General features: G+C 38.3%; 1 protein-coding gene across 1 annotated transcript in view; it reads left to right on the top strand.

The window, feature by feature from the left end:
- Positions 1-22,435, top strand: part of MYLK4 (myosin light chain kinase family member 4) — a 69,026-nt gene that overhangs the window by 30,954 nt on the left and 15,637 nt on the right. The window contains exons 2-4 of the mRNA XM_067292160.1: positions 17,728-17,791; positions 18,321-18,777; positions 19,638-19,867. Of these exons, the coding sequence (XP_067148261.1) occupies positions 17,728-17,791; positions 18,321-18,777; positions 19,638-19,867 (751 nt within the window). The remainder of the gene's footprint in view (positions 1-17,727; positions 17,792-18,320; positions 18,778-19,637; positions 19,868-22,435) is intronic.

Consider the following 22,435-nt stretch of genomic DNA (forward strand, 5'->3'; position numbering starts at 1 on the left):
CCAAAGTCACAAAGGGGAAAAAATCCAAATATGTGATTTATATGTAAAAAGCAAGTGATGTTTTAAAAGATATTATTAGAACTTCTCTGCTAAGTCCTATGGCCACTCCAACAAAAAAAGTGCATCTCTTATGATCAGAGGTTCCAAAAAAGATGATTTTTTTTAACTTATTTGTAAAAGATACAGCATTAGAATGATGAATTTGTACTAGAACTTTATAAAAGTAGGATAACATATATTCCCTGCACTATCTTAGTTTATTACTGAGTTTTCTTTAAATGAATGAATACAGATCAACCATGGGATAAAAGCTAGAGATAAGGAGGTGATTACTGGAAAGAGTTAAGTTTTAAGGAAGGAAGAGGAACATGACAGTTCCAGCTATATAGGGCAGTGCACTTCGAAGGCCTTATAAGGCACAAAACAGAGACTAAAAAGAATAAAAGCAAATAAAAAAAAGTGAAAAGTCAGCAGAAAATAAGAAGAGAGTTGTAGATGAGGATAATCTAATAAAGGTCTTAATTTAAGTCATTAAAATGTAAATCAGTAGATAATCTTATTATCTGAGTTTCTGAAAAGTTCACAGCTGCTGTATGTTTCTAAATTGCTTTTTTTTTCTTATATCGATCCTGAGATCTAATTTTTGGAGTGGAGCAATTTTTTATAGAAGAGGAAGTCAATATGTTCAAAGGAAAGACAAATCTTACCTTGTTACATAGGAGATACAGCATAACGTGTTGAACTGTACCATTTTCACAGAGGAATTTATTATACATTTTCCCCACACTTTGAGTACTTTCACCTGCTTTTCTTATAGGAAGGCATTTTTTTCAGAAAAATATTAATAAAAAATGTTCCCCTTTTTCTGACCACTTCTAGAAAATAGTAATATATTTATGTGTGCAATATAAATATATAACAGAGAGAGGACTGAGACGGAGATGCAATAATAAACTTCACATATATAAAAGGCATCTGCAAAGGAGGCAAGAATAAACAATTCTTTTTGTCATCCATAGATAGGACAAGAAGAAATCAATTTCAATTGTACCAAGGGAAATTTAAATTAGGCTTTAGGTAAACTTTCTAACAGAGAAAATTGTCAGTATTATAACAGATTGCTTAGGGAGTCTATGGAAATTCCAGCAATGGAAGTTTTTAAGAATAGTCTCAGTGTATGAGTCAAGTTTGCATACATGTTCAAGAACTTTATTTGCTACACATTGACTTTTAGCAGCATAAAAGGCAGTGAACTTTTCTCCAGAGCTTCCCACTATTTTAGTAATAAATGTGTGGGATAGATCAATATGGATATAACTCAAAATACATCATGCCTTATCCCCCCTTACCTGGATTGTATAAAATTGCATAAAATTCATCTCTGGGTGATCGAGGGAGGTTGTTTTCTGATGTCTTTTTTCTGAAGGCAGAGGTCACAGTGGCATGGTGTAACTTAATACTTGTAAGTCAGAGCTAATTGTACACCTTTTTTTTTTTTTTCTTAGTATATACCCTATCCAAACCTGATCCTTGCCAGGATGTAGGTACAGAAATGTCAGAAGGACCATATGCTGCTTACACATATGACTAAGCAATGACTGGAATGTGGAGTGTGTGCCGTACACGTGCTGCGAACTCATGCGTAGCAGGTGTTCCCATTTTGTTTCTGGGAAAAGAAAGGTGGAAAAGCACCCAAAGTCTCCATAATAGTAAAATATCAAACCAGACATGGGAATTTTGGAGATATCTTCTCTAGAATGGTTTGAGATTGCTTAACATGTCATTGCATTCTCTTCCAGATGAAGTTCAGTGATAGCAGTTCTCCATGAAGTGCAGTATATCCCAGTACATGGCTTACAGCCCAAGAAAACTGGAATTAGACTCTACGACTCAAACATTTCCACTTGTGCTCTTGTTTATAATGTTTGATGCCAGCAACTACAAATTTATGAGGTGCTCTGTCTGGGCCTTTAGTGGGTAGGAAATATAAAGAACTGATCTGAACTGAATTAAACTGAACTGAAAAGGCTCAGGCAAAAAAAAGTGGGGGGGAGAAGAAGGGGAGAAGAAAGGGAAGCCTGCTTTTAGTATGGGTCCAGCTGAAGGAAAAAACAAAAGACAGGGCAGTTAACATCTCAGCATTATGGGCAAAGGACCAAGAGTGCTGAAAACTAAGTGAACAACTTTTTTAAACAGGCAGCTCTTTTCAGGCTTTCCGTGTACTTATCACTTGTCACATGAAGAATAGAAAAAGCAAATATTAGGTCTTTTTACTGATTTTAGACTATTTGGATATTTTGGTCTTGTCAGGATTTTTTAATGATGTGTGGCCGTAATAAATATGAGACTGACATCCAAATGTCATGGAACACAAGGTTCTTTTGTCTTTCATAGGCTTTGGATCAGAGCTTGTTAAAGCATGGTCTGAGCATCTCTGAACCTGAGACCGGTCATTCAGAAGCAGACAGCTACCAGAGCTGGGCTAGCAAACTGACTTATCTGTGATAATTCCCTAATGATAGCCAGCTGCTCATATTCATGTGTGCAAAGAAAATAACACTGATGGCAGTTTGCGTTCAAGAGAGAAAGCAAAAAGAAGACTTTTTACTTTTCTAACCTGTCCATTGTCCTTTAATCCCTTTTTCTATATCTGTACATCTAATGGCAGAATTTGAATCTAAATATGCATCTGTTCACAAATGTAACATTAATTCTAAATATGGAGTTTTATCACATCCTTTACAAACTCATTGTATCATGTCCAGAGATTGCATAGTTAAAAATGTGAAAGCCATAATAGTAGCAATTTATCCGTTGCTACTGAAATTTATTCATTGCTGTTTCTTCCAACTACAGATAATGCCTGTATACTCTGAAAATTACAAATGCTGCTTTAAGACCTGTTTCAACTGAATTTGAAAAAAAAAAAGGAAGAAATGCAGTGGTGTCCTGAAGTAATTTTCTTATATAAGAGCCATTTAAAAGAATTCAACATCAATTGACCAGCAATTATATGTAAGAAATGAAACTCTTTTAGCAGTTTATTAAATACCATATTTTTTCACAGTTGATTAGCACTATATTATATTAGTCTTTGGGCTGATATCGTCACCTCCATGATGTGTTGGCCTAGTGTTAATATTCTGAAGTGTAATATTAAGCATATGGGAAATTGTGTTATGTTCAAAACCTGTTGATTGGGTTTTTTTTACAATATTTCAGTTGAGCGTGTTTCTTTCCTTTCATAAAGCACAACCATTACTGCAGCTCGTATCCTTAATCTCTTTTTAGCAATTTTGGTGCTGAGCTAATCTAATAATTGACTAGGCCACAGCAATACTGAGAGTTGAGGAGAGAAGGTGAAGATGAGGAAAATATCACCCGGTCCAGTTGGTGACATTTTTTTCCTCAAAAGACAGAATTCAGCAATTTCAAAACTCAGAATCATTCAAGGTGCTTTGATACCATCAAATCAGTGTTCCTGAAATCTGACAGATGAGGTAGTAAGGAAGTAACAGTTCTCCTCTGCAGGTACCAAGTAACAGCTATTGCAATTCTGCATCCATTCTTGCTGTCAGAAACATGGTGTCACTCCATGCTGTGGATTGGAGGGCAGATTTATGTTGGTTTATAAGGGATGATTATAACAACAGGATTAAAATTTGATAGGAGCATTTTTAAAGGGACTAAGTGAAAGCTTAACTGATTAATGAAACAGCCTATGGATACTTGAAGAATGTAAGAATAAAGGAAGCTGTTGTAATAGACTCAGACATCACTGAAAGTTATAAGATGAAAATACAAAAGCTGTTATACAGGCTTACTTTGCGAGTTAGTGATATGTATAGTTGCTAAGAGATTGTTTCAATTAGGAAAAGTGCATCCACATTTTTGGCTACTAAAAATATCTCTACTTATTAACATATAATATTATTCAATTTCATCAAGTAGCTGTAATAATAATCCCACAAAGAAAAAAAACCAGAAAACTTTATAAGTAATAATAATTTTTTACAGAAGACTTCACCTTAAGTAATTAACTCTCACTGAACTCCTGAAAGGTATTGGAATATGTATAATTATTTCCAGTTTACAGGGCAAGAGGCAGGGACCATAAATTCCCAGACCTGAAGAAGTTACTGGCAAGAGTTTTCCAAGACCAGAAAAAAATCTGAGATTAGATTTCTTTCATTTGTTCCTCTTTTCTAGCTACTAGAAAGCAGTTCTCTCTTCCATTTCACTTCAGACTCCAACAGAACTACTAACACATACTGATGAGTTTTTAATAAAGCACTCATATAGTTTGCTTTCTACATTTTAAAAGCATCTGGCATTTATTTATGTGATGGCATAATATTAAATCAGTAGGACTGTACAGAAGATGCTTGATAATAGGATCTTACCTCAGAGAGCTTAACATTTTTGTTAGTGTTTATAGTATTGGTTTGAGGTATTTCGCCTAACGTTTCCCTGGGCAACTGTTAGGAGAGCTTTAAATGTTTAACATGTGTGGCCATTCACACTAATATAACACATGATTTTACCATTACTGTCTGTATGTCCTTTTTTATCATTTCCTTGCTTTTACAAAATAATGTTCATTTTGCATAAGAATCTGGTGGCTGACAGGCTTTCACTAAGAAATCCACCAGACCAGAAGTCCTACCTGGATGGGTGTCAATGTACAATAAATGTTTAATCTTTTTTTGTGCAGGGGGTAGAGTGTACTGGGGGAAAGCTCCCAGTGAACTTCTGCATGGATGTTTCATCCAAGATAAATAGTTCTTCAGATCTGGCCATTTCGCAGACAGAGCAAACACCTCTTCTGGAATTTTGTGTGTAACAGGGGCTTCTGCAGATGTCAGGAGCCCCTGTTATACACAAACTGTCAGGAGGGTTTAGTTTATGTTTCTAACAGAGATGAACAGAAGACCGCTAAGGGCTTTAAACATAACTGTTCTCTGTTGGAACCTCCATGATGTTCTTTCCTTCAGTATAGTTTTCTTTTTTTAGCTGCTGTCCTGTATATTATTCTTTCCATGAAAGACAGATCCCTAAAGTCTGTCTATTCTTTTCTGTCCCATTTCCAATTTTAAAATCATTTTGCCTTCTCAGTCAGTTCAGAGAATATGCTATCTACAATGACACATGTTTTTCACCTCTTGGTAATGTCTGTTATGTAAAGAAGAGATTTCCATCCACGTTTTAGGACCATGAATGGACACAGTTCACCTTTCACTCAGTGACAGGCTGACAGGCTGTTCTCAGAAGGTGACAAATGTACCTAGAAACATTTTGCCTTTATTAACCTATGGTAACCTGAGAGCAAGTGGCAGCTCCTGAATTAGCTTATCAACACTGACTACATGTTGATTCATAAATGACTGTGCGAGAATGTCTTTAGAAACTTTTTAAAACTTCAGCTGTGATTGATTGTAAAAGAGATCTTTGGCCCCTAAAAATAAAGAGAAGCCCTTTCAGATTTTTCAGTCAGCTAACAGAAGTAATTTTAAAAGGATATTTAGTGCATTACATACTCAAAACTTGCTACATGCTTTACCTAAATATCCCTCATGTTCCCCATTTAAAGGATGAAGAATCTGAGGTGTGGAGAAGAAATTATTCCCTGGTTTCACAAAAGAAGCTCTTGATCCTTTGAATAGGGCAACTGTCTGGCTGGTTTCCAACTAGTTGGCTGACTTTATGTGTTGGTTTCTGTAAGAGATAGAGCATAAGTGCAGACTAACCTACATGTGGTCAATCTATAACAGACATTTGTCCAAGGTGGCCTTTTCTTTGTATTTCAAAGGCAGTTTTCTTTCAACAAGGTGATCCATGCTGGCATGCTTCTTGCTTATATGGAATATGGTTGACTTGAGATGAGAAGGAGTTCAAGTTTGTTTGTTTTTTAATTCTGTTTTTCTTCTAACCAACATGCAAAATGAACAGCAGTTCTGACCTACACCTAAGGGGAGTCATGTTCCCGGTCATGACAATTCTTGTTTGTCCAATGTTGTATTTCTGAAAAAATGAAAGCCTTTTGCAAAGCAGAAAAAAAGCAAACAAACTGTTAGACTTATGACTACTAGCTATTGGTTTTCAGGGAGAAGTTTACTGGCAGGCGAAACAAAGCACAGTACTGAGTCTCTCTATCAAACTTAATATATTGGAATTTGTATGAACAGATCGTAGTAAAACATATAACCATCTTAATCTGTGAAAAGTTAGTCCACTCTTGATAACTGCAGAAGTAAACTAAGATATTGGCTATGAAGAAAATTTCTGTGCATCTGAATTGCTTGTGTATATAAAGAGCTAGAAATGTCATAGTCAAAATACAGGGTAGAGGAAGTGACTCTGAATTTTTTCAATATCTGTATTCCAGTGTCTCCTTCTTTCACTTTCTTTAATGTTTTTCTTGTTTATCAACTCTATCAACTTCCTTCCTGGTAGAAGAGGCTTTTCAAGCAATAGAGATTTTGATCTGAAAAGTTTACCTTAAAATGTACCAATTTCAAGCAGCCACAGTCAGGGTCCCTTTAAGAGCCCTTATTCTCTTCAGAACAGTAATCACATTACATAGTAGGCTTTTGAAAAGCAACAACCACTGCCAAAGTGTCTCTGCCCTTAGATACTTCTCACATCCTGAGTAGCCTTTTTGCTGTCAAATTCCATTGGAGTGCAAATAGTTCTGCCCCTGCTAGGCTGATGTCATTGAACCGAGTGCATTTAGGATGCTCATCTCTGTATTCCCTTGATTTGGAAACAGATACATAAAAAAAAGAATGGATCCAAGGTGTTATTCTTCCTAAATAATTTAGGTGTCTTCTTCCTCCATTTTAGTCAAATATTTGAGAGTAGTTTTTAGATTACTTAAGCTGGAGTTCTCAAACCAGGCTGTATGCCTGAGCAGACTGGATGGGAAGCCTTTGCAACTGATATTGTGCTCAAGCAGCTGATCATCAGAGCATTTCCTCCCCATAGCTATACCAGCAAAATAATGACATCCAGCAGGCAGAGCTCTTCTACATCTATGGTCAACAACTTGGCCAAAATATTTGATCCAAATGCTTTACCATACCACAGGCCTGATAATGAAATGGAATCCCCCCCCCCCCAAATTCTTAATGTTGCAAGCAATGATGTCAGCACATCTGAAAGTTTTAAAATCATGGATATGAAGTTTGCCTCCCTTGAACAGAAATTAAGTAAGCTGTTGACTCTGCAAGACAATGTTCTTAAGAAGCTAAACAGTGTTTCTCAAGAAATCTGTTGCGTTGAAAAAGACATTGAGATTGTAAAGGCAGAAGTATCTGAAACTGGATCCAAGATGGAAAGACACAAAAATCTGAGAAGTGATGAAATGAAGAGAATTTGCCTAAAAATGAAAAAATCCCTTTCTGATATGAGCAGGAATGCAGACCGGCAAATTAAAAGACTAGACAGACTGGAATAAAGTGTTACTGGATTACAGAAGCTTGTAGGGCCTTTGATTGAGAAGGTTAAAACATTAGTAATCCATCATTTAAGTGTAAAACACCATGCTCAAAAACATAAGCTTTGCAAGGCAGGCGATCATACAAAGGGAGCTGAACATCTTTTTAGGATGCAGATACTCTTGGACACAGAAGATGATGACCTGCTCAAGAAGAAAAGTGAAGTGAGCCTAGGTTTGCTTTTCATCTTGTCAAGAATCATTGCAAGCTACAGATACATTTTGCTGTATGCTTAGCATTTTCATTTCATTAATATTTAAGAGAGAACAATCCATATGCTTTAAAAAATGAAATGTATTTGAATAAACTGAGCAAGTTTTAGGGGAAGAGATATAGAAAATCATTGATAACTACCTTCATTTTTTTCTAATGATTTCATTGCAGTTATAAAACATAATTAAGGTCACTGATATCAGTGACAAAAATCGATGCAAATTTCAGTAGAATTGGGTCCTGGCCATCCATTTTACTGTGATAATCTCTGGATTTATAATCATCTGGGAAAAACCAAGTGCAGCACTTATGTTATATACAGTGTGGTCCAGATCTCAGTGAAGCTGATAAAAAGCCTTCTAAAGAGTACAGTGAACTTTGGATCAGGCCATAGATAGGTGTCTGTGTCTGTCCTTTACTTCAAAGAACAACTTAAGTGTGCTGTTCTGTCTGGTATTTCTGCTGACATCAGTGAGGAGGGAGGGGTTCAAAACTGGGGTTTTAGGTAAGATTACTGTGACTAGAGCTGCAGTTTGTATAAACTTCCTTGGGGAGAAAAATAATGCCCATGTCACCGTAACTGGAGTTTCATTATGTTCTTTACAGGCCAGATTAAAAGACCACAAAAATCTCCCAAAAGGCTCCATTGATTGTAATAGGCTCTTGTAAGATAATTTGACTATTCTGTGTGTGGCAAATAAGACCAGTAGCATTAGAAAATGAAGATTTTTTTTCTAACAAAGTATTTTGATGTTTAATTAACATAGAATGAACCAAAAGGCTGCTTTCACCTTCTTTTCTGCTTTGCTTTACATTTTTGTTTAAAGGCACAAATAGGCTTCACTGTTTGATATATTTAACAAGTAATTTTTGAGTATGTTTTTCTTAAGTTTTTGAGCAGGAAAAGTATTGTGTGATGGTATCAATAGGAAATGGCATTCCTTGAAAAAATAGGTGTCCAGTATTACTCAGAGTGTTCAGATCAGCTAACCAGATGCTTTTTAGCTTGGTTATTCTAAGGCAGACACACTTCTCTGTAAGACAACAAGTCTTAGAGCCAGCACAGGAGACTTAACAGTTGTCAGTACAATCTGAATAGCAGGAGAGGAGCATCTTGTAAAGCTCTGTCAGTTGAACTGACTGATCTGCCACTATGTAAGGATATAAAATGCTGCAGCCTCATTTCCAGAGCATCAATAACTGAGTGGAAAAAATGCTGCCTTGACAATGGATAGAAACAAAACTGATTTTTACAGGTCCTTTTTGAAAATCAGGTTGGACTGGTTTCAATAAAGGAATTTTAACAAAAGAGAAGTTTTTGTCTTTTGTACCATTGTCTTGATGGGAAAACAATAATTATTTTGCGTGTCTGAGTTTAGGGCTTCTTTTTACTTTTTAACACATCAATGAAAACATCTGTTGTAAAAGCCCAAAATGCAGTGAGATGCACAGCTCATCTCTGTAATGCTTTGATCACTATAGTTAAGGGTAGAGCTCTGTCCGTATCAGTGAAACCACATATTCATCTAAGCTGTTTATAAATACGAACTGAATCAGGTCTGGGATGTTCATGGATTGGTAACTTCTGGAGGCCCGAGTAGATATGAGGCTCCATGGTAGAAACATATAGTAAGAGAAAGAAGGAAACTGTAATGGATTCAGTGATTAATTTGTGGGCGCCCAGTGTGTGTAGCAGAGGGCATAGATGAGAGCTGGCAGCAGGAGAGGGAGGACGTGTTCCTGGCAGACTGGAGGTCGCCAGCATGACACAGAGGTCACAGATGCCCAGGAAAGAGTTAAGAGCTGTGAAGAGCCTGGAAGTGGAGGGTGAAGGGCTTGGATTTCCTAAAAACAAAGGGAATCACTGCAAAAGACCCAAAGAGGAGAGTGGCAAGTGGAGTCTCTTTATTTCAACAGCAGCTCCATTTGTAATTAATTAATCACTAATTAATTTTTGTTTAGGCAGACTTTCATTTGTGTTGAGTGGAATTAGTAGGAATTTGTCCAGCATGAGGACTTAGTAGAAGCAGCACAAGCACATGTGGAATCACACTGGTGATACTGTTACGTTGTTAATATATTTTTTTTGTTTTATTAGCTAACATACATATGTTAACTTGTCACTGCCTTCTTCTCTGTGTGTTTGATTTATTATAAAAGGGCCATCATAAAATTGTTAAGCTATCCTGTGAACAACAGCTGGCTTTAGTAAACACTTAGTCATCCTGATTTTAAGTAAAAACAGACTTGAATTCAGCTCTGCATTAAGAATAATGGAACATGGTATGATATCCTTCAGCAGAAACTGCTGAGCTTGGCTTCAGTTTAGTAGAAGCCAGCATTTATCAGTGCTGAGGGCAGACAGACTCTCCTCTGCCTGAGGGGATAGAAATAGCATCTCTGAGCAAATTAGCAAAAAGACTGGTTCATGAGATACTCTGAAGTTGATGGCTTGTGCCCCTGCCTGCTACATATTCAAAATGGATTTACAAATGGGGTTTTATATGGTTCTGGCAAAAGCAAAAAGAAAAGCAAAAGAATGGAGAAATAGGGGGTTAGATTTCTTCTCACCTATGCAGAAGCAGAGTTTTATGCCTGAAGTGTACTCTTGATACCTGTGGCATAGCAATGAACAAACCCAGCAGGCTATACTGAAGTAAACCCTTGCTTATGTTAACACAGTCCTTATCACTGTCTCTAGTCCCCACTTGAAGATACTTTGAACAATACCGACCTTGGAGAAGTGCTGGCCTCCAGTCAGTAAGGCCAACATCTCTTTTATCCCAGGTAGACTCCATACTGCAATACTGAGCAACCCTGCAATCACTTCAGGCGTATGCTGTCCTGTTGTTTCCTTATGGCAACAAGTGAGGTAATCCATTCACTACGGTTAACGCTGAAGGACACTGTGCACTGCTGGAGGTGGTCAGATGTTTTGTATGAGTGCCCTTTCATTTTCCACTCTCCCCTAGCTACCAGCAATTGGCACCTCTTAGTTCTGATGGCTGAGCTGTCTAATAACTATCTGGCTGTCCCCCGACTGGTTCTGCAAAATAATCTAATTATTCTTGGTTACTAGTAGGCTGTGTAATGGGTGGCTATGGATACATCCGAATAAGGCAGTACACTGTGTTTGCATATTGCTTAGTCACCTGCCCTCCCATCCTTCTGTCTTTAGAGAGGTGCTTTTTCCTTTATTAATTGTAGGATTGTTTTTGTATTTTTTAACTGGCTCATTTTACAGAACCAGATTAAGTGGAAAGCAGTTGAAAAGGCAGAACAAAGGGGATATTCACCTCTGTCAGGAGGCAAGAGGGAGAACAGGAGACAGGTAAAGAGGTAGTGATAAGCAGCTGGGGTATGTGACCTTTCTTCCAGTTTCAGCAGCAGCTGGAACAGTTTCCAGATCACAGGCTCCAAAGGGACTTCATGAGCTCTGCAAAATATAGGGATCACTCTCTTCTGAAGCAAAATTTCTGCTTTCCTGCCTTTTACTGCCATCCTGAAATACTTCCACTGCCCTGTACAGGATGTTAGTTTTTTTCTGTTTTGGGTTAGAGTTACAATATTGTGTAGCCTGCAGACACTTCATGCTTTGTCAGTCCTGCCAAATATCTCCCAGCCATTTTCCACCAAGTACTGCACAACCCTATCACCACATGGCTGAGAAGAGTAGCATGCATTACTTATCATTGTAAATCATTTTCTCACTATTGCCACCCAGGGAAATCAGCAGTTCTCCTGTAAGCATCTTTAAAAGTCTTGAGGTCTCCCTCAAATTCACCTATTTAAGCAGTCTGTGATAATCCTGTTGTGAAATGACTCTGCATAACTCCATTTTCAGTTTTATTCTTTCCATTTATAAAGAAAGGGGATAAAATAATACTTCACTTATTTCCTCCAAATTAAGCAATTTAGATATTCTATACTATTAAACTGCAAATACTCACCTGGAGAGTCAGAAGGCCCTTGTTGGTGCCATCATAAAGTGGTGCTGAACTTTCTGCATTTGCCTGCAGGTTGCTGTAACTTCAGTCTTTTGCCATTTCTACCAGCTTCGCCATACGACTAATAACTATTAGCAGCTTGAGGCTGTTTCCCATACTAAAAACACCCCAGCAGTGAGAGCTATGCTTTCTGTTTGAACCCTCTATCCCTCCTGTGCAGGTATCACTGTGCAATTGTAACTCACTGGCTGATTTAGCAGTGGTCTGCAGTGAAACTGCAGTTTGCCATGTGTAAGATCGATTCAGCCTCAGTCTATAATCATTTTTTGATTCCTTCATTTTGCGTACAAGTACTAACTGATCCCTAATGCGTTATTTAAATTCTCTCCAGATTGGCAGTACTCCGTTAACTTTTCATATTTCAGCCAAATAAGCAGGAGTTGTTTCATTATCTTTTTCATTCTTTCTGCAGGAGTTTCTGCAATCCTCAGCAGTTTCAGGGGTAGATTCTTCATGTAGAAACTCAGCAAATGTGTTGCCTGCTGCTTGGGCAATACAGCTAGTCATCTACTTTAGCTGCCATTATAGTCGGTAATGCTTTTTTTCTTCTCAAGACTGATGGCTTTACCTAAATATGTTCTCTGTTGAGGTATTCCAGTTTTTGAATGAGCTATAAAATATTAGAGTTAGAATTCTCTCTCTCTTTCTTTGTCTATAAAAGCAGTATTTTTTTCTCCAAATAACAAGACATTTTCATCTTGTTTTGCCCTGTTTTCCCCCTTACTGACAGTCACAGGAGAGCTGTTCATGCACCTTCAAATTTCAAATGCTGTGTTAGCTTTGCTTTCATTTAGCCTCTGAACTTGCTCTCTGTTCTACTGTGTTCCTTGGGTAGGATCCTGCCCTGCACACCGTTGTTGTGGCTTTGATCTTTCTACAGCACTGAGGGACGTATGGAATCAAAGCAGGCACAGCTGACTTCTAAATACCTGCACACAGGCCTCAGACTACTTATAGGCATGACATTAATACCTATGTGTTACACCCACCATTTTAGGAATCCATTACAATTACTTTGCAAAACTAGAGAGAACTCCTGAGATAAAGGGGTGACTGGTAAGTGCAAGAGAGCAAGGCATGTCAGGTCAGCAGAGAGCAGTCCAATAAAAGCAGAAGGTTCCTTAAAGAGATGAGACAGTGGTAGAAGGGACTTGCTCACGCAAGAGGTCTTTGCCCACTCCAGTGATCAAAAAGCTACCTTTTGTCATCAGATTTTTTAGCCAGTTAGTCAACTTTTAGGTGAGGACTCCTCTCAGCCCCTATCAAGAGTCAGATACATCCATCAGCAGTAAGGATACTATGCATGAATGCCTCCTTCAGTATGAAAGTGCCATTGCAATTAAATGCTGGGTCTCAACTATGCTGGCTTTTGATGACAAGAGTAACTGCTCTGGAATGAAATTAATTTGGTGTCATCCTGGCAGCACCCTGTGTTTTGCACACACACGCACCAGTGATGAACAGCAATGATGACTGGCTGGGCAACAGCCCCAGCAGAGCCTGGGATGAGTCCAAGCACATTCCATTCAGTGTGTGCTGCCTTCATGGTGAGGTGCCACAGGAAAAAAGTGTGTATATAACAGTGAAATAAAGAAATCTCAGATCTTTTTTCCTCACCCCCCCACCTCAAACCCCTTCTTGTTAAATGAAGTGTGTTATTAGGTAGCCTGCATTTTTGGAATCCATTTAAAATCAGTCATCAAAGCTGTAGGAGATGATTTCTGAAGTTTGTAATGCTTTGCAAATCTCCCAACAATGCTATTTTCCGAAAGCGGCTTATGAAGGGCAGTTCAAGAAGTCTGTACATATTTGCTGTGCATGTCATTGTATGCTTAGCTCAAATAAGTTAGAAAAGCTAAAAAGTATTCTCTAACAGTGAGGCCACTTAATTAATATAGTAACAAAAAATTGCCTGAAATAGTTTGATAGGTGAGTGGTTTATGCCCGCAGTTGGAAAATGTCGGTTAGCCACAGATTTAGTGGTCGTTATTGCAGGACTCCATGTATTCTGGAGATGTTGAAATTATGCCAATCAACAAGTTAAAAATCTGCTTTCAAAGCTCTTCTTCTGCCTGATCTTGTATCTTTTATAAGCTTGTATCAGAAATTCATTCACTGATTATTTTATGTTGCTGGGTCTCTGAGGAAAAAAAAAGGTGTATATTGAAGAGGAATACAAAAGTAAAAGAGGAGATGGATTCCAGCTTTTGGGGGATAGCACAGGAGGCATTAACATGCATTCTAACGCCACCAGGTCTCTGTCATATACAGTACCTTCTCCCATATACCAACGTGTAGATGCTGAGAGCATCTACTGTACTGTGCTTGGATGGCAAAACCAATGGTATATTTTTGGCTGTTAACAAAATGAAATCATCACAAAGCTCGGGTAACTTAATCATGTTGATAATGGATGAGGAGGAGGTCTTATACAAAACCTGGATAACGTGTCATAAGAGAGCTTTGCAAAATATCTTAGGAACCTAGGAAACAGACACTAAGTGAGTAAGAAACATCCTGTTTACATGTACAAATTTCTGTGTCTTGATATCAGCTAATTGAAATTGAATCTTCAGAATAATATCTTGGCATCGAATGAAACATGATGGAGTGATAAAGGAGATCTAACTAAAAGCTTGGGGCTGCTTCATGAGGCCATTCATTATAAAATTTTTTGCAATAAGAAAAAAAATCAAAGAGTTTTATTAGGTGAATAAAAAAATTGAAAGTTAGCTAGAAAAACATTCCAAGGTTAGGCCTGATACTGTACAAAAAAGGAATTTAACTAAGTATGGCTCATTAAAAAGGAGTCAGATGTCTACAAAAAGCATTAATTACTGACTGCATTTGAAATTGCTGTTAAAATATATGCATATATATGATTGCTTATTGCTTAATTTCTGCTGGTTTTATAAATACTTTCTAAAGTTAATTTAAATGATTTCCAAAAGTGTTTTTTTCCACTGGTCTATACTGAAGTTTTAGCCTCTTGAGTAACATCATCCTGTTATCACTGTATGGTCTTTTAGTCTGTCTCTATTAGTTAGAGTCTAGCAGTGCTCTGTATGAAAGCATATGTTTAAGTCTGGAGAATGTCTTTTTGAATACACAGTACCAACTTGTGTAGATACACACACCTTTTTGCTTCTGTATGTTTTGCAGGCTCACAATGTAGCCTTAGATATTTAACCTTTTCTGGAATTAACATGAAAATTTTGGGCTAGTATGAACAGGAAAAATGGCTGTAGTGCCATAAACCTCATTGTATATATTCAAGTCCTTAAAAGAAGGGAAAAAATAAAGCGGAGGCTTGATTTCCACTAAGAAATGTTGTTTCCTATAATTTTAGAAATTACAGACTAAAGAAATGTCTCATATCACCAAAATACGGGAAGATAAATACATAAATAAATAAAACCCCATAAGGATTAAGTTAAAAGGACCCTGAAGAAAGCACTGTTAACAGATTGAAGGAACAAGAGTGTTATGAAGAGTAGAGGGATGACTGGTTTTTTGGATGTCATTAACGCGCCACCATGCTTTTCAGATGAGATTTTCAGAAAAGTTTGATCATCTTGGGTGCTCGCAAACTGCAGACTGTCAAAGTGGCTGGTTGGCACCCCTGCCTTGAGGAGGTGTGGGGGAAGGGGGTCGAATATCACAGGGACATATGTCGCAGGCAAATTAAAGGGGGCTCTTTGTGCCTCCCCCAGGGTGCAGCCGGCCGGCCCTGTGGAAGGAATCCCATGCACTGACTTCAGTCAGCGCCGGAAAATCTGGCAAAATACAGAGAGAAAGAAATAATGAGTGAAAGTTCATATTTTTATTGCTGGATTAAGATTTGACAAGTTGAAGTTACATATTGCTGCTAAAGGCAAAACCCTCCACATGGAGAAAACTGGAACATGCATATGTAGACTGCTGCTGTGTCTACAGGTACTATCAATCAAGCATCTAGTCCTTACATTAGTTTTTCTTATCCTAGTGCACTAAATGCTGGCCCTATATTTATTGCAAACAGCCATATGTATTGATTCTGAAGGATAACAGTAAATGCTCTGAGCTGTTTTGTTTTGTGTTCATTTTTTGTCTCATTTAAATTAGTATGAGCTCCTCATTGGCTGTTAAAATGTAAGCAATCAGAAATGATGCTTGAATAAACACTGTAGTAATTTATGTAACTCTCTGGCAGTTTCAGATGTTCAAAATCATCCAGTGTTCCACTAGACGGATTTTCAAAAGTTGACTTCTGTGTTTCCCACCTGCAAACTACAGGAATATTTAGTAGGAAGCACTGTGTGCCTGCAATTAATTTTGACTGCAGAAATGAAATCTGGCCCCATGCATCAAGGAGCTTGGAGACTGTTTCTCTGGTTATTTGCTCAGCTGACTGTATTTGATTGGAGTTGATGTCCACAGCAGCATGGTGAGGTTGACACACTTACAGGAATCCGAGTGTGTTACTAATTGTGGTCACATTGCAGAATGAATCAGTCCAAGGTTTTGCCCTTCTTCTTTTAGGACTTTTCATCATGAAAAACAAAATGAGCACCAGTTGTTTAGTTATGATCCATCTGGAGCCACGACATTTACATTTAAGTTCCATGTGAGCAAGGCTCCAATGTATGTTTCAAGGGTTCTTAGGTGCTGGTGTTTAGACCTTTTTCAATTTGCAGCTTGTAACTTCCTAGGACCCACTTCATCCCAAATAACTGTTGGTCTCAATTCTCATGCTCATAGTATAGTTTCTTTGACCCTTGTAGATCAGGATTTTCCAAAGCAGACCTGCTGAAATTCCTTCAAGCAGTTTCATCCAGTTTTTCTTACTTCTCTTTGCTCCTCATGGAGTTTCCTTTCACTTGAACTCAGTGTTTGTAGAGGATACACATTGCTTTAATTTCGTGTTGGTTTTCTGTGTAGCCTGATAAATTAAAAGCAAAAAATAAAGCATAAAAAATGCAGAGGGAATACCAGAACATATATTTAGCAATGGAACTAATTCATGCCTAGAGTACAATCATGAATAAGCAGCAGGACTGCTTGCATGATTAAGACACTCAAAATTAGGTGCCTGGCCATGTATATTTTCTTGAAATAGGCATTATGCTGTTTCAGTTGGTGGCTCAAAGAGAGAAAGCAGTCTCTCTGGAAAATACTGGAAGGTATCTATTTTTCACACCCTTTGGACCTATTACTGTTAATAATGCCTGATGTATAGTACTGTAAGAGGAGGAAGGCAGATGGAAAAGGAATACTGCAAAACAACAGGCGTCATTGATTGCTGTGGTCACCATTCTACTACAAGTCTAGGATTGGCCAAAGAAAAAACACACTGAACAAATTGCATAGAAATATTAGCAAATAGTCATAAAGGTAACACTAATAATGAAAATTTTATGAGGAGTCAGCTTGGTATAAAGCTCCTCTAGATGTCACTATAACATTCTAAAATGTAGACAAGAATGAGCTACAAAGCTGACATGGTTTATGCACTCTGATTCCTGCTAACTGTTTTGGTCACCCTATAATAAATTATTGGCTCATTAAAAATGCTGTTACCAGATGTTGATTAACAGCAAAAATCTTTCTGAAATCTGTCAGTAAAACAGTTTGGGATATTTTACTAGAATATTAAATATTCATAGCTGTGTTTTAACCAACCTAGTTTTTAACAGCAAGAGACTGGTGCAAGGAAACAGCTCATTCCTGAATGGTTGTTTTTTTTAGTCCTTGAGGCTCAGTTCTGATCTTTTCTGGGCTGTGTTTATGCTAACAGTGGTGTTGATTATAACTGAGATCATTTCTCCTGCTTTACACTGGTACCAATCAAGTCCATTTAATAGTGATTAAAATAATCATTTATAAGAAAATAATAATTTATAAGAAAAGGTTGAGTTAGATCACATAGAGTACTTATATTTGACCAAACAAATCAGGCTGCAGTTCCATAAGTAACTGTTTAATATGAACACTGTATACAATGACTAATGTATCAATTGTCTTATCCACAGGTCATCAAAGAAAGTGAAACAGGAACAAATTCTACAAAAGAACAGAAACCGCCAGATTCCACAGGTTAGAATATTTTTTTCTGATCAGTTTCTAATTCCTAAGGGTACAGCTGCAGAGCCCATACTTCCTCAAGAAACAGGCCATTACTCTCCTGAACAGCTCCAATGAAGGTGGTTGGCTGAGGTGTGTGCTTGCTAGCATGAGTAAGAATTGTTCGAGCAGCAACAAGCTGCTTTTCATGCACCTATGCATTTGGTATCAAACTGCTCAAAAAAGTACTTTGTATGAGTTTATTAACCTTGACTTGGCTGACAATAAGCTTGAGTGAGAAAAACATTTCCAGTGCCGTGTCTGAAGGTGAAAAATCTCTGATCCATGGTATCCTGATTTTAAAGAAGAGAGTACTCTGCTGAAGCTTATAGCCCTACTGTTGCTTAGAAGACTTACACTGACCTTGAAAGTTGGATAGAAAAGCAAGTACCTACTTCAGAAAACAACAGAAATTATGCTAAGTGTGCAAGTCCTGATTTAATATGGTTATTAACTATCAGAGAATTACTGACAGATTCCTTGGTAATTTGTTTGCTTACAGAGGGGGCCATCCAGAAGAGCCAGTCCTGCTCTCACAAAGTTCATAAGCTCAACAAGGAAAATGCTGAGAAGGCAAGTTCTGTTCTGCTTCAAATGGATTCTGCCAAATTTTGTACTGAAGGGCCAAAGAAGAAGGGAGAAAGTTTGGCTTTTGAAAGCTATTACAATTGCAGGAGGAGCTCAATTCAGAAATCCTTCACTACAGAAAAGCAACAAGAAGATGCTGTTGATGATGGTTGTCAAAGGGTAACTGGGCAGGAGATAGAGAGTGAGTCTCTAGCAGGTGGAAAGAGGAAGGAGAAATATCAGGTGTCTGAAGATGAAAGACAAGAGGAAAGGGAAGATGAAGAGGAGGGAGGTGCTGGCGAGAATGAAGAAGAGGATGATGAACCACCAGCTGCTTTGCAAAATGAAGATGAGGCAGGAGAAAGCCACAGTCAAGAGGCACCACAGGAAAGGTAAGATCTGAAACCCAGGCTGCTCATTCTTAAGGGACCCATGCTGTAGAAAACCATATAGTTCAAGTTTCACATTAAAGTGGCTAGTTAATATAAATACTGGTGAAAATCCAGCCCAATAGCAAAGCTAAATGAGTTTATCAGTCTGATCTGAGCTCAAAGCTGAATTTATACCTTTAAACAGACTGGCGAACAATCTACCACACACAGTACAAGCAGACTGTGTTCATTGTTTGCTTGGAAATAAAGGTTAGGAACAAGGGAATTATATTAGGCCATTCTTCATCTCTGAGGAGAATTCTTCCTCTCTGTGTCGTGTTTATATTCCAGCACCATGTAACCTGTGAGCAAAGTAAGGTTATATTAGACCATGTACCAAGTGGGACTTAAGTTACTACAAGATTTAGTAACTTAAGTGGTAACATAACACTGTGACACTTTTTCCTGGGGAATTAAACTGATAAACTTACTTACTGTAACTCTGTGCTGCATTTGTTCATAGCCCTTCAGGGATAAACCAGTTTAAGCTCTTGGGAACCTTTATGAACAGAGTGAAATTCCAGTGCTCTCCCATTACTTTAAAGGTGAGATCGATGATAGCCAAATACTAAAATCAGAAGAATTCAGGCAGTCATTTCAGCAATGGAGAATCATTTTGCTGTCATGGTTAACTTAGCGGTCATTTTATTGTTCAAAGTGAATGTTGAAGCAGTATATTTAATCTTATTATTTTACACCATGAAGTAAAATAACCTAATGTTATTTGAATGCAATATATGTATAAGCATTTTTCACCTATGTTTCTAAATTTGCTCTGCTTTAAGTGTACCCTGCTCTAATGCCATGTTTTGTCCTTACAGGTGTAAAGGCTGCGAAAAAGGTACAGGAAATTATAGTTCAGTCACTGAGCAGACCTGCCATTTTGAGCATAGTAGTAGCAGTAAGCATCGAGTGAATGCTGAAGGCCTAAACAAAGATGACAACAAAAAGAGCAGGCTAGATGCAGAAAATGCTGATGGCATATGTAAAACTAAAAAAGCTCTTACGGGACGTGTTCCTAAAGGCAGAAACAAAATGGTTAATTCCACTGGTATTGACAGTGTTGATCAGACAGAGATATCTGTAGAAGAAAATGATTTTGTGACTATAATTGGCAGGAGGGAAAGGAGTGCATGGTAACTGCAAGGGAAAGCAGTTGTTCACGGGCCACATCCTAAGCTCATGGGAAATAGCACGGTTCTGTTTGCTTCTGACAAGCTATACCAGTGTTTATTACCTAGAAGTTGGCTTATATTTTCTTAAAGGCTTCTATTCTGAAGCCTGATTCTGAGAATCAGGGAATTAGTTGCAACTAATTTGCTTCTGCCACAACCACTCCACTAATACCATCTACTTTCCCTCTTCTTTTAACAACAGAGAGCCAAAAGCTGTAGACATAGAGTGGAAGGAGAAATTATATCATGCGTGGCAAAACCAGGAATATAATTGGTTGACCTACAGAAATGTTGCAAACGTTAAAATGGAATCCGCAACATTCTGGATGCAGCCCGCAAAATCAGCTTGCTCGTATTAATACCATTGCAATATGAAGTGAGAACAACTGCAACCTATAAAATAGTGGAAACCTGACTGATGAACAGTCAGATAAATGGTGTCCAGGCACTGAACTCTGATACAGTGCTCACCAGGGTGAAGCAGAGATTTCTAACATTAGATCTTTTTCTTGAGAATTTCGGTGGCTTATCCCTGTAAATGAAATGATGGCACATAAAATGGTGGCCTGAAGGATCTGAAGATCTGTGTGTGCATGTGTGTGCATGTGCATGCATAAGACACAGAATGAATTTCTTTGCTTTAGGACAGTGGGGAGGGTGGAAAAGGGAAACTTTTATTAAATATCTGTGCTAGGCTCCTGGATTCTGTAATAGAAACAAGAGATAGTATACTAAAATTCTCAGCTCTGTAAGCTGTCCTTGGGTCTGGCAGATATCAAGGACGACATTATAGTGGCAACCCACTTGAAGCATCTTTAGATCTGTAGCAGCAGGTCATTCCTGAATAAGGAGATGCCCCCTTTGGTGTGCAGGAAAGGAAGAATAAAGGGTTTATCACTGGGAAAATCTTGAGGACTAAAACTTAGGTTCTACACTGAGGTATTTTTCATATTCCTTAGGAAAATAATGAGATGAAGGGTCAGATTAGAGGATCATACTGATCCCTTCAGGCCTCTTTAAATGAACACTTCCTTGCCAAAAGTTTGGTAGCATTTGAGAGCTGAGCAAGATTTTTAAAAAAACTGTTTTCTTCTCTAACTTACATGCTGGGACCTTTGGAGCCTGTGTCCTTAGGGTCAGATTCTACCTTTAGGGTAGAGGTGTTCATGGCATTTTTTAGGTGTTGGTAACAGGCAAAGGCTCGTACTTAAGGACATGCAGTTCAAGCTCTGCAGAATCCCAAGTAGGTGGCAAACTTCCAGGAGCCCCATCTTTTCACAGTTCCTTGACCATGAACTAACTTCCTGGCCATGTAAGTTATAACACTGTCAAAAAACTCTACGTACACACCTGGCCTCTTGGAAAAATGGGTGTTCACTGTGAATAAGGACAATCCACTGTTACATTAATGACCAAAGTGTTCTTGCCAGCTATATGCTGTCATGTTTTTTTTGTTTGTGTTTTTAATCATTTTCACTGAAGTAATGTTCGGTTTTAAAATTGCTTCACAAGCTCTACACAAAAGGGAGCCGGCATTCCAAACCAGAGAGCTCATATTGAAATGCTGTGGCTCTAGCCCTCCCAACCAGTTGAAGAAGTATTTGTCACCTCGGTCAGCCAAAGGTCTCCCTCGGGAATATCAGTCAAATGAAAAACAATGTGGGTATGAAATTGAAATCGCAACACCCTAAAAAAATCTGAAGAGAAATTAGGCATGCAGGGCTAGTCTCCAGCAGGGATTTTGACACCAGCAGGCAGTATGGTCCGGCATGTGGAGGTCTGGAGAATAATACCAGAGATCTACATTTGTGCTGAAACATCATAGCTGCTGCTGTGTGATCTTGGGAACCCATTCTCCTCTTTAACCTTTATCTGCCTTCTCTTTTTAAGCACAGAAGCTCTTCAGAGCTGCATGTGACGCTTATTGTGTGCCCCACCACATTAGGCCCCCCTGAGTCACACAGGAAATCCCAGGTGCTACTTGCCAGGGTGAAACTCCATCATGTACACAAGCCATAAACATGATCTTTAAAGATGATGACCACACTGGGGAGAATGAAAAGTTGTGTCAAATGACCAGCAGAGAAGGGAATACTTCACCATGAACAGCATAAGCAGGCAAATATCCTCTTGTAGCTGACCCTAGAAGAGAGCTCAGTCACTCTTCCTACCCCACAAGAGAGTTATAGTACATATTCACCTATCAGCAGTCCCAGAGGCAAAAAAAAAAAAAAAAAAAAAAAAAAAAAAAAAAAAAAAATCAGCTAGAGAAAAAGAGGTTCTGGCCACACCTTCCAAACAAATTGCTCAAGCACTCTCTGGGTGTGAATCTGCACTGGCTTAGTTTGTCAGTCTTCATCTGACTGGGGCTCAGAGGGCTTCTTGCTACCTCTTGTGCAGAAAATGCTACCCTATTAAACCTAGCTCCCCTACAACACCCTGTT

This window comes from Apteryx mantelli, chromosome 2, assembly GCF_036417845.1.
Source record: "Apteryx mantelli isolate bAptMan1 chromosome 2, bAptMan1.hap1, whole genome shotgun sequence".
In the NCBI taxonomy this organism is placed as follows: Eukaryota; Metazoa; Chordata; class Aves; order Apterygiformes; family Apterygidae; genus Apteryx; species Apteryx mantelli.